We start from the raw sequence: 13,145 nt of genomic DNA, 5'->3' as shown, positions 1-13,145 counted from the left end.
AGTGTAGATTATGATGTTCTGGCATATTATAAATGACAATACGCCAATAAAAGAATTGAAAACCTTTAATGATTTTGCAAATAATATTCTCATCTGGATAAATAAAACATAGAAATGCAAACATGCTTGTCCAAACAATCCTTGTGTTATGTATTTTATATATGTAAAAACATTTACATAATGACTTTGAAAAACTAAAGTAATTAACTTTGAAAATGTTGAAGATTGAGCATAATCTAATCTTTTACAAACCACCATCTCCTTCAAGATGCAGTTAATGATAGTTGTGACAATAGTTTCTTCTTATTTTTTTCAACATGATACAATTTGAAATGAAAACCTTTATGAGAATAAACGAGACCGACAGACAGAGCAGGACGAAAATGTTTAACATCTCTCTTTCGAGCCGTGCCTTGTGATCTGTATTGGGATTTATCCATTGTTGCATGCTTCACTCAACCTCAACACAACCTCTCAGTGATGGCAGAAATACAGTATATAAAAAGTGACACATTTGGGATATCTACACCAAATAACAAGAACCACTGGTGAGAACGCCTTTGAGGAAGGGAGAAGTCGCTGAAATGGCGACAGGAAAAGGGAAAAGAACAAAGCCGTAAACAAAAGAAGCGATTCGCACACAGCTCATAGCTTCTTCATCCAGCTCATGCTCAGCTCCTATTTTCAACAGCATTAACAAAAAAACAAAGATAGCAGGAGTGTCATTTTTGTCATGAAGGGAAAAAAAACAAAACATCCAGCCAGTTTAACACCACAAAACACAAAACACAGGTAAATATGTAAGTCAGCAACCAGTCATTGAGGATCTAGGACAAATCTCCTGTCATCCAGTGATGAGCCATGCAGCTTGTAACACTAATCTGACAACAACTCCTTCATCGCACCACGGAGCTCATAAGATTCCACCGCAGTATGAACTCTGTGGGCGCTGACATAGCCCTGCCCAATACAATGACCATTAAGTGCTAATATTGTGTTAAAATTCAGGGTAAAAATATGAGGTGACTTTGCCAAAGTACAGTGATAGAGCTTCAATATAAAAGCCCCTGACAGAGGTCTCTGTATTTCTGAAGAGGACGGGAAAATAAAGTCAACCGCATTTTTGCCTGCGAGTGTTACATAAAGTCAGTTCTCCTCAGACACACAAAAATATACTCATACACAACATCCTATCGGTCCATTCATTCCCCCTTCCCTCTCTGATGCAGGTAGGATGTGGCAGACGCTGCGTCTACATGGCTTCCATCGCCCAGCGCTGCAGGTCTTCCATGTCGTCCTCGTCCTCTTCTTTCTTGGCTTTGGGGGTGAAAAGATGGACATTGCAGTTGTGAAAGATATGAAAGAATGAATGGCTACGGTTGTGCTTTCAAGCCTCATCCTGGACCAGGATCCACATTCACCTCAAAAACCTAAACTTTAACAGCAGAGCCTGAAGCAAATGTTCAACTTTTTAGAAAATAGGATTATTTGCCTTCTGGTGAATGGTTAGATGAGAGGTTTGACGGATGCAGTATGCCGATAAGAATGAAACTGAGATTGTCGTAATTGTTCTGATATTCATTTCCGATTATGTGGTGGATGAAAAGCACTTATACCTCGGTTCTGTTCCGGGATTTGGGGATGTATGGGGCTTGTATGTGTTTAAATAAAAAGTGTTTAAAATTAAATTGTAAGTAACAGTTGGATCTAACTAGCCACGTGTCTAAAAAGGCAGAGACCAAGCAGACCCTCCTCTCTACCTGCAGCACCTGTCTGTAGAAAGTGTGTCCACATCATCAAGAAGAAGGAGAAGAAGAAGAAGAGAGCCTTTCTGAACAGTAGAGTGCATTAGTTTGATGTAAGCTATACCAATGTTTTTTGTAACCTAAACACATTTGTCAATTATGAGATAATGTCAATCACTAAATAGTCCTTATATTGAAACAAATGTATAATACCAATATCAATCCCCCAGAAAATTATATAACATTAATTTATGTTTCTTCAAGGGCTGGTGAGACCACTCCAAACATACGGAGGTTGTATTGCACCTATAAACTTGTGACACTAAAAGTATATATTGTATTTCTCTACAGATATCACATATCCATCTGATACTGGCTCAAATAGATGGATCAGGTATCGGAGACAATTGATACCTGATCTGGTATCCGATGTCATTGTTTTAATAAATTACAATGTGGTTATGCCCTGGACTATTTCTTGGCCTTGAGAAGTAACTTATTCGAGTCTCCACTGGTTACCTGGCAACAGCAGAGCCAATAACTAGTTCCTCGCCCCTAAAACATCAAAATCTCCACCAGAAAGTGATTAACCATATTTCCCAAAGTGTCGATTATCCCTCTGACAAAAATACATACATTCTGTCATAGAAATAGAATATGTTTCTTGGAATAGAATATTTCTATGGATGTCACCGGCAGGCTCACAGAGTTGTTGCATCAGTTTGTCCAAAGGCTCTTACCAGGTCTGGAAGGTAATGAAGAAGAAGGCACGTTGGGAAGGGGGACGTTCTCCGGTCCCCCGATCTCCAGCAGGTTTTTGTCCAGCTCCTCCTGTTCCAGCTCATCCAGCTCCGCCAGCAGCTCATCCTGGAAAAACACCGCAAACACCAAAGAGGATAGTCACAAACTAACTCATGCCAAACCCAAACAACAAAAGATATTGATCCAATTAAATATATACAGCTTAAATTGAAAAAGATATATAGATATATATATATATACACACACACATATATATATATATATAATTATTTTTTACACAATGAGTCGGGGTGGTATAATCTGGTCCTGATCTGGTGCGTCTGTCCACCTGGTGAGTTTACGGTCTGACTCAGAGTTTAATCTCAATACATCCAGTCAGTCAACTGAGAATTTGAGAGAGAGCGTCTTCATTCTCTCTGCCATATCATCCCCTAATGACTCAGGACTATCAATTGGGGTGAAGTTAGTCTATAAATAAGACTATTAAAAAATAAGGAAGCCTTAATGCCGAGTAATGACTGAAGAAACACAGGTCAACAAACTGCTTGACCAGCCAGGTTGAAGCATGATGCAACAAACTGGGCCACATTTTGACAATGATGCTTAACTTTGTGGTTCACTCTGTATTATCATCAGCCCATCTCTTACTATGTGAAACAGAGGAAATATATCTTATATCTAAATCTAATATCTGGAAAGCGCTGCGCACCTCGTCAAACTCCTCCCCAAAGCCGACCGGTTTAGAGATGGCGTCAGAGATTTCCTGGGCCAGCTCCTGCTGCTCTGTAATGTCCTGCATGAGGTCGTCCACCTTATCAATGTCCCTGAAACCACAAGCAGGGGATGAGTCTCATGGGAGTTAAACAGAATGCACCGTCACACCTTTTAACCGTGTAGATCGACACATACTGACAAGTTGGCAGAGTTAGAGGTATCTTATCATTTTGGCAGGTAAATGTGTATGAAAGTAATATTATATATTCAAATAGGCCAGTGCTAATGGGTATTAATGCATTTATCCTCTGTATTTTGTCATAAGCCAAATGTATTCCTCATTATATAAGACTGCCTCTTTTTTCTCGCCCTGTGGTCCCATGAAGGTAAATGGCTTCACATCAGTCCGGTCCATCAATACAAGTGTCATGAACTTCCAGAGGCGCCTGGGTGCTCGCGCTCACATGTTTTCATGGGCCGACTTCATGGCCTTGGCAGCGAAGCCCATGTTCTTGAGCACTTCCGTGTTGGTGTTGGCGTTTTCCAGAGCCTCTCTCTGGAACTCGATGGTCGACAGCGTGCCGTCGATCTGGGTGAGCTGCTTCTCATACCGCTTCTTTCTTTTCAAAGCCTGCAGGGCCGCTGAGGAGAGAGAGCCAGGAGTCCAGGTGATTGGATTGTCCCAAAAATAGATTGATTGCATTCAATGACATGAGGAAAATAACTGTGAATCACAGGATTGTTTGGTCCTGTAATAGGAATGAGGGCCAGAGATAGTGGTTCAATCCTTTGAAATGACAGTGATCCGCCACTTAGTGGAATCATGAAGACAATGCTGACTCATTAATCTACAGTGTTATTGACTCTGAGGTCAACAGTGAGACATTAGATGTAGCTTGTGACTGGCAAGATGGAAAGTAGAAATGCTTCAGCCACAGTAGTCACATGACCACAACCACAGATGGGCTGTAGTGAAGCTATAAGGCAGTGTCAGCACAAGAGCTAGAGGAGGAAATAATAAAGGTAAGCTCAATGCATAAAGCATTCAAGCAAGGCAAAGAGCTTTTTGTGTACTGAGGGCAGTGAAACACCAAGGGGTCAGCAACTTCTTTATCAACCTTGAGTGATTATTTACTTAACGGATACCCTGAAGTATAACGAGAGGCAGGGCAAGATCGTTTTGTATCCCATCGTTACAATAACACAATTATACAGAGATCAACCCATTAGTTATTTCCTCTTTCTTCAAGACTTTAATCGAGAGATGCACATATCAAATACGACTCGTCCGGTTGGCATGATATTTGTTTTGTATATATTGCATCCTCGTGGATATTCATGATCCCAGTGCATATATTCTAACTTGTCGGTGACCTCTTGATCTGTATTCTAGCCTAGTATCGCCAGCCCGTAAATGGCTATTTGCAAACAAGTAATAATCCTAATAAACTCAACAACCAACCCACCACGTTCACAAGCTTTCCTCCTGCCAACAGGATTTCAGTTAGAGCAATACACGTGCTGTGCCACCTCCCCTGCATGTTTATATCTGGTCTTCGTGTTACGGGGCTTCCGATCACATACGCGTGTTCACATACTGCCCATCATTACTGGTGATCAACAAAGTTCATGGGTCTTTGTTTTTTCCAGGTTTATTAGCTTCTGTGATAAGATCTGATAGCGAGAGACTTCTGAGCGAGGTTCAAACACGCCCACCTCTCTGACAGCGATATCGCGTCCCTGATAACGCGAGCAACCCTTGTCCCGACACTGAGGTCAACATCCTCCCTGTCAGTCTGTCTGCAGCCCGACAGCTGCAGCTGCGGCGCGCGCCACACCTTTCAGATGTGTTTTTATTAAATGGCCACCGATCAATCAGACGAAAAGACCCGATTAGCAGAGATGTGGGGGTAAAAAAAGACGAAGCGGATGTTAGCGCAGTTACAAAGAGGTCAGCGATCATCAGTCGTGAGAACATTAAATCTCTCGCACGAGCGACCTGACGTCCGCAGGACAGCGACGGGGTGAGGGTCCCAACAGTTGTGACTGATGGGGAAACTTAGCTAACTTAGCTAACGTGCTGCATTCGGCTCAGGGCTGTGGGTGATAAAATGAAGAAGCAGTCACAAAACACGCCCCGATATCTCACCTCTTTTGTTTTTCGTGCCGTTTTTTTTGGCAATTTGCAGCTCCTGCTCGATCTTTTTCTCTAGAAATTCTTGTTTCTTCGTTAGCATCTCCTCCGTCTCTCGGAGTTTCTGGATAGCCTCCTGTGGGCTCGGTCCCTTTCCTCCTTTTCCTCCTCCTCCTCCGAATATCTTTGCAAACAGCGACATGTCCCTGGTGCTACACTTACAATAAATATTTATAAAAAAATAAAACAAATCTGCAAAAAAAACTGAGATAATTAAGCGTAGGTACCTCGCTGCTCGGCTACACTGACACTTCGCCCGAGCCTGAACGCTGGAAGGATTGTTGACGTTTTTCTACTTCCTGGATAAGGCCCGATGACGTCATGTTGCCCGATGAGGAGTGGGCGATGTGTGTTGGACTGAACAACTGGAGCACTCGCATGTTACCGCAGACGACACAAGACCATTATTGTGTTGTTTTTACACTCACTTATTTGAACATGCGCTGTACTTTCTCTGGACTGGGCCGGTTATTTCGCTGGTATTTTCTTTCTCAGGGTTGAGCTTCAATTCATGTCTGCAGGTGCTCTGACCTGCTGCTGGACACCGGCGAGCCTGTGGCCACACCCAACCCGATGACGTCACGACAGGTGTTTATATCAGGTGTCATCTCCAGCCCTTTCAATACGCTTGGTTTCTACATAGATGCTTCTGTACCTTAAAGGACTATTGGGTTCATTTCTCTGCTGATTTCAATAAATTGGTCATTTCACTTGAGTAAAAACAATGAAAGAACTTCAGCCACTTTTATATGAATGAATCAAATTTTTGCAAACTTACATTTTAGGTTTAGTTTTTCTAAACTTTGAAGAGTGTGTAGTCTCAATACCCCTGATTATGAGAAGACATTTTATGAGTTATCTTCATATGTACAATCAGAGGAGTTTAAGCCATTTAGAGCAGTTTAAAACTGTATTCAAACGTTCTTCCATTTTTATTTCAGTTTCGAATGACCCCTTAATAAGAACCTGAGTGGTTCTGCACACAGGATATTTTTGCTTTTACCGTCAGACTATTTTTATAGCTTCACACACACACACACACCTTACAATCTCGTTATAATCGGAAGAAAATGAGGGGTGGGTGGGGAGTAAACTTTTCACAGAAGCAGACAGTTGGGGGTTTATGCATTTTAATTAATCATGATGCTACATCATCCATGGTGGTTGATTAATTATTTCCTTCCTTTACTGCAGTATATTAATAACATTGCCAGTTATCTTTTTACGTAGCTTTTATGTACATACAAAAGAGTATCCAATTAATGTGTGATTACATTGTTGTGTGACTATCTTTGCATGTGTGGTCTGAAGCGCTGAAGCTTTAATGTAGTGTGTAGTCACAGGTCAGTTCTCCTCCCAACCGCCCACATTCCCACTTCTCTGCTCCCCGAGTTCCCTCAGGCAACGAAAAATACAGATATATTCGTTTTTTTCCTTGAACAACCTGCTGAGATGGTCATGTGACAGCCAGAGATAATACAGCTGTGTTGTCTGTTATCTCAGAACACACAGATCCCAACATAAAACAAAAGGATAATTGAAAGGAAACAAAACACAGAAAAACCATTTGAGAAAACTGTTTTTGTTTTGCCAATAGAGCTTCACTCAAATAATAATCATAATAAATCCAGGTCATTTCATGCAGACTGGACACTTGAAAATAGTGCATTTGAATATTATAAACAGAAGCATCCGACTAAATGATTATATGAGGGAAACAAAATAAAGAAAACTGCTGTGATACACTCAAGGACGCAAATACAATACTTTGAGCAAATACAATACTTTGAGCAAAGTGGCCAAATCTATCGTTACATACTGTATGCTATATATTAAAAGTGACCATTGGAAAACTGTACTGTTTTGTGCAGTGTTTTTAAGGTGGGGGGGGTATTCATTTTGGTGCCTCTCTCTCAACCCGAGGAAGCAATCATTTATAACATCTGGGAAGATCTGATGTCTTGAACTAAATTCCATTTTTTAAAACTAATTCACCATGCAGCATGAATTCTTTATCGTAATTTTGAAGGTTAGCATTTTTAAATGGCAAAAAATGAATGAAGTTTTAATTTGATTTTCAACAAAGACCCCCATTTTTGTTCAGTTATGTGCAGGAAATCTGTCCAGATGAAAGTTAAGTTTTCAAACCACCCCTCTTCCTTCGTTCTGAAACAGCCTGCGATTTCATCATTTAGGATCTCCTCAAATAAAAACATCCGCATCAACTCTCCTGCAACAGACAGACATACAGACAGACACACTTTTACCAGATACCGTTTAGAAAACAATACATTGAGTTCATTCTTTTTGTAGATATCAGTAATAAGTGGAAGAGACAAGAAGAGTAGTGTTAGATCTTTCTTATAGACAGAGTGAGGAACTTGAAGAATCAACAAAAGACTTTAGACATTCAGTCAGCGTGAAGCCACTTCCACACACCACTGTTACCTGTGCAAGTTGCGGAAGATCATTTAGGAAGGAGGGAGGGATGGACGGAAAGAACAGATCAGAGGTGGTGATTATTTCACCAAAAAAAGGACAAAGGCAAGACCTGTGACAAAAACCCTCGCACTCGTGGTTTAACTTGGGATCGCCTTGCTTCATTCTCTTTTTACACATTAAACTATTTTCCATCCAGACAAACAATCATGTTGCCTTAAATGTAAAAAAAAAAAAAGGAAAGAAAGAGAAACCAACATTAAACCCAGAAGACATCCCCGTTGCCGTCATTGACACGTGTCCTGCCGAGTACGCCGTCCGCCCGTCTGTCACTGTGCTCTGTCCGTCTGAGTCTTTACAGGGCCAGCTTGCCAATGATGACTCCAATGACAAAGAAGAGAACACAGAGCGCCAGGATGCGGGTGCTTAGGCCTTCGTCCCTCATGGTAGCCATGGCGGAGGAGGAAGGAGAGTGAGGAGAGCCCATCGAGGTCACCTTTCTCTTCCGCAGGCCGTCGTCCTCCTGCGTTCAAGAGAGAAGAGTCAGAGACAGTCAAAGCAGTTCAGCACACAACGAGCTCAGATAGAGAGAGAGATAGAGAGAGATATGTTGCCACCAGAAAGAACACTGCCGTCTTAAAGTGCCGTTAGAAATGTCCAATCACGAGCCAAGTACATAAATCCCCAACACAAGAACAACGTTGTTGCCCAAGTTGAATGAGAACAGAAGCCTCTAGATTAAAATACAGAAAAGCTGATTTAATGTAAACACATGATTGTTACAGCAATATCCGGATATGCAGGTGTACGCATTTTTAACAGCATATAGCGACTCTCCCTGCAAAGGTAGAGCAGAGGATCCTTCGGACTGAAGCTCTGCCAAATGCAAGAAAGGGTTATTCATTTTGTATTTAATCATTTAGAGGCTGCTGGACTTACCCGTGGAAGAGAGAACATTATCCCTGGCACCAGGACATAATGTCCCCTGATATGTGCAGCACCTTCTAAAGACTCATTGATTGAGGGGGGGGGGGGGGGGATTACCATTGTACAATGACTGGAATGATTTTAGAGAAATTTGGGATCGTGCAGCACTTGTCTTAAAAATACCTTTTCAAGTCTAGTTGTAAGATCGCCATCATATGTCAGATGATTCATGAATGAATACTCTGTGTACAAGACTGAAAGGAAACGCAAACATATTGCCTCTTGGTTTCTGTGCGACTCACCCTCATCTGTTTGTTTTCTTCCCGTAGCCTGTGCACCTCCATCTGCAGCCGCTTGCACTCCTCCGTGATCTTCTTCACCTCCCCGTCGTCCAGCGAGGCGCTGGCTGACTTGGGCAGTGTGGAGAGCTCAGTCTTAACAGAGGAGGGAGAGGAATACACAGTTTGGTCGCTTTCACTCTCATGCTGTGGAGAGAGTGAGGGTGGGGGAGGGCGAGAGGGAGGAGAGGGATGAAGAGATGTGCAGAGAGAAGTGGAGGAGAGTGAAATGAAAAGACAAATAAATCATGAATGAATAAATAACCATGTAATGGGCGATGCAGTGAAGTTGTTGCTGATGGGTAAGATGGTACGAAAACACTGCAAAGGGGAACAATTACACTAAGAAAAAAATGTATTGTGAATGTTTCAATCTGGTGCGATTCATTTTGATCTAATGTGGCTATTTTACATGTGCATACATTTACATCTGTGAAATACATCAAGCAACTTGAGAACATTTGACTATTTTGCATCTACACATGACAATTAATGGCTGAATGCTTATAGTCTGAAAATGACCATTAACCCAAACAGGCACTTACATTTTTGTCATTTTCTAGAGGCATCTCGAATGCACATCTCAACTTTGAATCCATCAGCTCTTCAGGCTTCGCCTCCTTCCACTGTGGGCAAGAACATCGAGAAGAGAGATAAACAGGAAGAAAAGGAAGAGATGCTTCATACTGGGATTCTTTAGCTTTATCATCAGATCAGTTCGGTTAATCTTTCATCTAATTATAAAAAGGCATTACGACACAGGAAATGCTCTAGAGAAATCTCGAAAAATGTAAATGTCCAGATGTTCAACATGTTTCAGAACAGTTTCTGCACAATGAGACAGATGAGAGCTGTAATATTCAGTTGGAGGTAAGGTACATTTCTGAATGATGAAAATGTCTAACTCAAGGTTGCAGAGTTGAAGGAATGAATACATATATTAACAAGAATATAATCCCAAATCATATTTTATGCTCAGGTACTCACAACGCCTTCCATGTCAGTCATGCCGTACGGAGCCAGCATGGACTGCACCATGAACTTGTGTTTACTCTTTTCATTGGGATCGTAGTCAAACGGCTGTAGCATAACTGTGGATAAAAACAATAACAGAATGGAGAGCCAGAACATTAGGGAAAGAGTTACGTCCTTTATTGGCCCATAACAACTATTACACAACCTGTAAATGAAAAGACGTCAGTCAGGTTTATGATTTGGGTTACACTATGACCTGCCTAGATGATTATTTATTTGATCATGAATACAATGATTCTGTTGAAAAATAATGAAAAAATTCAGTTGATTTTCATAATAGTCAGAGAAACGATAGAGGTACGGGACTCTTTATCAGTTTGTTACCCAGTGGCTGCAACGATTTCACAGATATGCCTCCTAATGCATTCTCAACATTTCTAATCTCAAGAAGCCGATTGCTGTATCAGTACGATCACCGATAGAACCGAGGTCAGATGATTCCTGTTGGTACTGACTGGTATCTTAATAAAACTTTAACGCTGTTTTGTTATAGCCCGCATTTAAGTTAAATCATTCTACATATGCAAGTGTTGAGTGGACTTGTCAATAAATGCCTCCTACTGCTTGGCCATTACTAATAATGTTCCTCAGATACAAATGACCTAGCCCTAATTTAGACATATATTCTAAAAGCAAATACGGATCTTCACAATATTAAAGCACCAAGTCAAAAATACAGATATCTGATTGCATCAGTATGGTCAAATTATCTGAGGGAGATGTGTGGTTTTGACAGGGATTTTCACTTATGTTGTCAGACAATAAAAACAATTTAACAAACCAGAAACATTGATGGAGTTTCCAGGGTCAATGATGCCACTGTTTGGGCGCACACAGTATCTGCGAGGCGCTGTCGTCTTGACTTTGAAACACACATTTCTATCCGTGGGGTTGGTGAGCTTCAGAGTGGCAGTGACCACATCTGTAAAGGGGCCTGAGAGGGACACACACAAACAGCACAGTGATTAAAGGGTGATTACATTTACATTTATATTTACTCGTGTTTGTGTTGTCATTTGTGTGCATCTCTTAGTTTCCTAGTTAAGAAACAAAACTGAGTAGGCACGTAAGATAAAGTGCAGACACATATTGTGTGTCTGCAGGGATGAATTTATAAGTAGTGTTTGTGAGGGGCTCCACAGAGCCTGTCGTAAACATTGCACATTAAACATTTAAACGATGGAAAGAGCAACAAACTCTGCGGGCATTTATTTCATGCCCCACCCTCAGTCACAACCTGGACACTGTAGTATTGTGATGTTGCTTGTATAGCATGTAGTTCACCGGTGTATGTTTATTGAAGAACAAATATACAATTCAACCTTTTTTGAAAACTGAACATTGCTTTTTTTACACCATGTGTTTTGGACGAGTAACCTCACCTCACCTCTGTTTCTGCTCTAATCAGATACAGTGAGCATCAGTAAATGAGTGGGTTTGTGCATCTTATTCTTGGGTTATCTTTGCTTTCAAAGTGCTGCAATACTCAACCAGGGAACAAGCAGCTTCTGACTTGAACCCACCACTTTAGGCCATGCTCTGACCCATTTCTACAGCAATATCACACCCACCCAAAGGCAATGATCTGAGAATGTCGCCATAATCCCTGGACAATCTGTATGTTCACAATCGTTCTGCCTGTATACAGAAAAGATGGAAAGGAATGTAGGTTGCACAGTGAAAGTAAACTGGCAAATCTCCCGAGCACAGCTCGCTAGATTAGTATCGCGTGAACTAAGCATAATGGTAATGAGGCTAAGAAACGACATGATGCTCGCAGAAATTGCTAGAATGGTCCCCGCTCGGTGTTCGTCACATCGTGGAGAGGGAGGCGCTTGTCTGTCAAAAGCATTACGTTAGATCTCGTCACGGGGTTTTACGAACCATCGGGACAATGAAAAAAAAAAAAAAAAGGAAACGAGCATTTGGAGCAAAGCAGTGTGTGAGTGAGCGCGGCGGGGGGCCTGACGCCGCAGTGACAGCGAGCGGTTTGACTCGCTAGCGAGGTTAGCCGAAAGCTACCTAGCTAGGTTAGCTGAATGCTACCTAGCTAGGTAGCGTCGTCGCACACAGAAAGTGCGCCGCCTCGCCGTCAGCGCACACGCCGCGGAGACGACGGTCAGCTCCGGCTGTCCGTCTGATTCAATAACAGCGATGACAAATAACGAAACGATTGTGAAACGTTAACTGGCCGACGCCGGAATCGACACGTCGGCTGTCAGTAACGGCTCCTTGGTGAACACCCGGCCCGGCCCTCCGGTTCGGCGTGAACGTTACCTCTGAATTTGAGTTCATGTTGCGGCTCAAGCCCCAGGACCTGTTCGGGTCTGGCCATGTCCCAGAGCGTCTTCCTGTCGTGACGGCGAGGACAGCGAAAAGTGACCGCAGGTTAACGGTGGCCCGAGGAGATGAAGCAGCGGGCTCCCGGCCGTTCACGGTGTATCTACGGGAGGGAAGGAGGACACGGTTACGAATCACAAACGCAGCACCGCTCGGACCGACTGAGTGCCACCGACAGCTGCTGGGCGCTAACTGCTCGTGCTAACTCTGCTAGCAGCGGAGGGCGAGACGGAAAGGAAGGAGGAAGACGTCGTCACGCGAGGGGCGGTGCTGGGGCGACATGTCACGTGGTTGCTTGACCGTTGCAAAAACAAACTATCACACCTTGAATTGTCGTAAATAAACGTCGTGTACATATTTTTTATTTTGTTTATTTCAAAATGTTATTTTATTATTTAAACAAAATTGAAAAAAATATATAAAGGACATGTCCTTAATATATCGCAGCTAACGCCTTGTTATGGACATCTACAATACCATTACATCCTCTTAGTTCCTTTATCTACAGGACTGTCTCAGAAAATTAGAATATTGTGATGAAGTTCTTTATTTTCTGTAATGCAATTAAAAAAACAAAAATGTCATGCATTCTGGATTCATTACAAATCAACTGAAATATTGCAAGCCTTTTATTCTTTTAATATTGCTGAT

At 42.0% G+C, this 13,145-nt stretch overlaps 2 protein-coding genes across 3 annotated transcripts; both read right to left on the bottom strand.

Annotated features, from left to right (window-relative positions):
• Positions 1-49: 49 nt before the first annotated feature.
• On the bottom strand, positions 50-5,980 carry LOC130199441 (charged multivesicular body protein 4b-like). Its single transcript, XM_056422920.1, has 5 exons — positions 5,371-5,980; positions 3,686-3,863; positions 3,217-3,331; positions 2,486-2,612; positions 50-1,317 (listed from the first exon to the last, which is right to left on the bottom strand). Exons 1-5 carry the CDS (start codon positions 5,555-5,557, stop codon positions 1,253-1,255), a joined length of 672 nt encoding a protein of 223 aa, XP_056278895.1. The 5' UTR covers positions 5,558-5,980; the 3' UTR covers positions 50-1,252.
• A 548-nt stretch (positions 5,981-6,528) lies between these two features.
• LOC130199763 (vesicle-associated membrane protein-associated protein B-like) lies at positions 6,529-12,889 on the bottom strand. 2 transcript variants are annotated; one of them, XM_056423505.1, is made up of 6 exons: positions 12,432-12,889; positions 10,936-11,088; positions 10,107-10,210; positions 9,665-9,745; positions 9,084-9,215; positions 6,529-8,377 (listed from the first exon to the last, which is right to left on the bottom strand). In XM_056423505.1, exons 1-6 carry the CDS (start codon positions 12,487-12,489, stop codon positions 8,210-8,212), a joined length of 696 nt encoding a protein of 231 aa, XP_056279480.1. In that variant the 5' UTR covers positions 12,490-12,889; the 3' UTR covers positions 6,529-8,209. The 2 variants fall into 2 exon arrangements, with proteins under 2 accessions (XP_056279480.1, XP_056279479.1); XM_056423504.1 differs by having other exon boundaries at positions 9,084-9,266; positions 12,432-12,868.
• Positions 12,890-13,145: the final 256 nt, after the last annotated feature.

This window comes from Pseudoliparis swirei, chromosome 9, assembly GCF_029220125.1.
Source record: "Pseudoliparis swirei isolate HS2019 ecotype Mariana Trench chromosome 9, NWPU_hadal_v1, whole genome shotgun sequence".
Classification (NCBI taxonomy): Eukaryota; Metazoa; Chordata; class Actinopteri; order Perciformes; family Liparidae; genus Pseudoliparis; species Pseudoliparis swirei.
The sequence above is the reverse complement of the archived record's forward strand: the minus strand, read 5'-3'. Positions and strand labels throughout refer to the sequence as shown.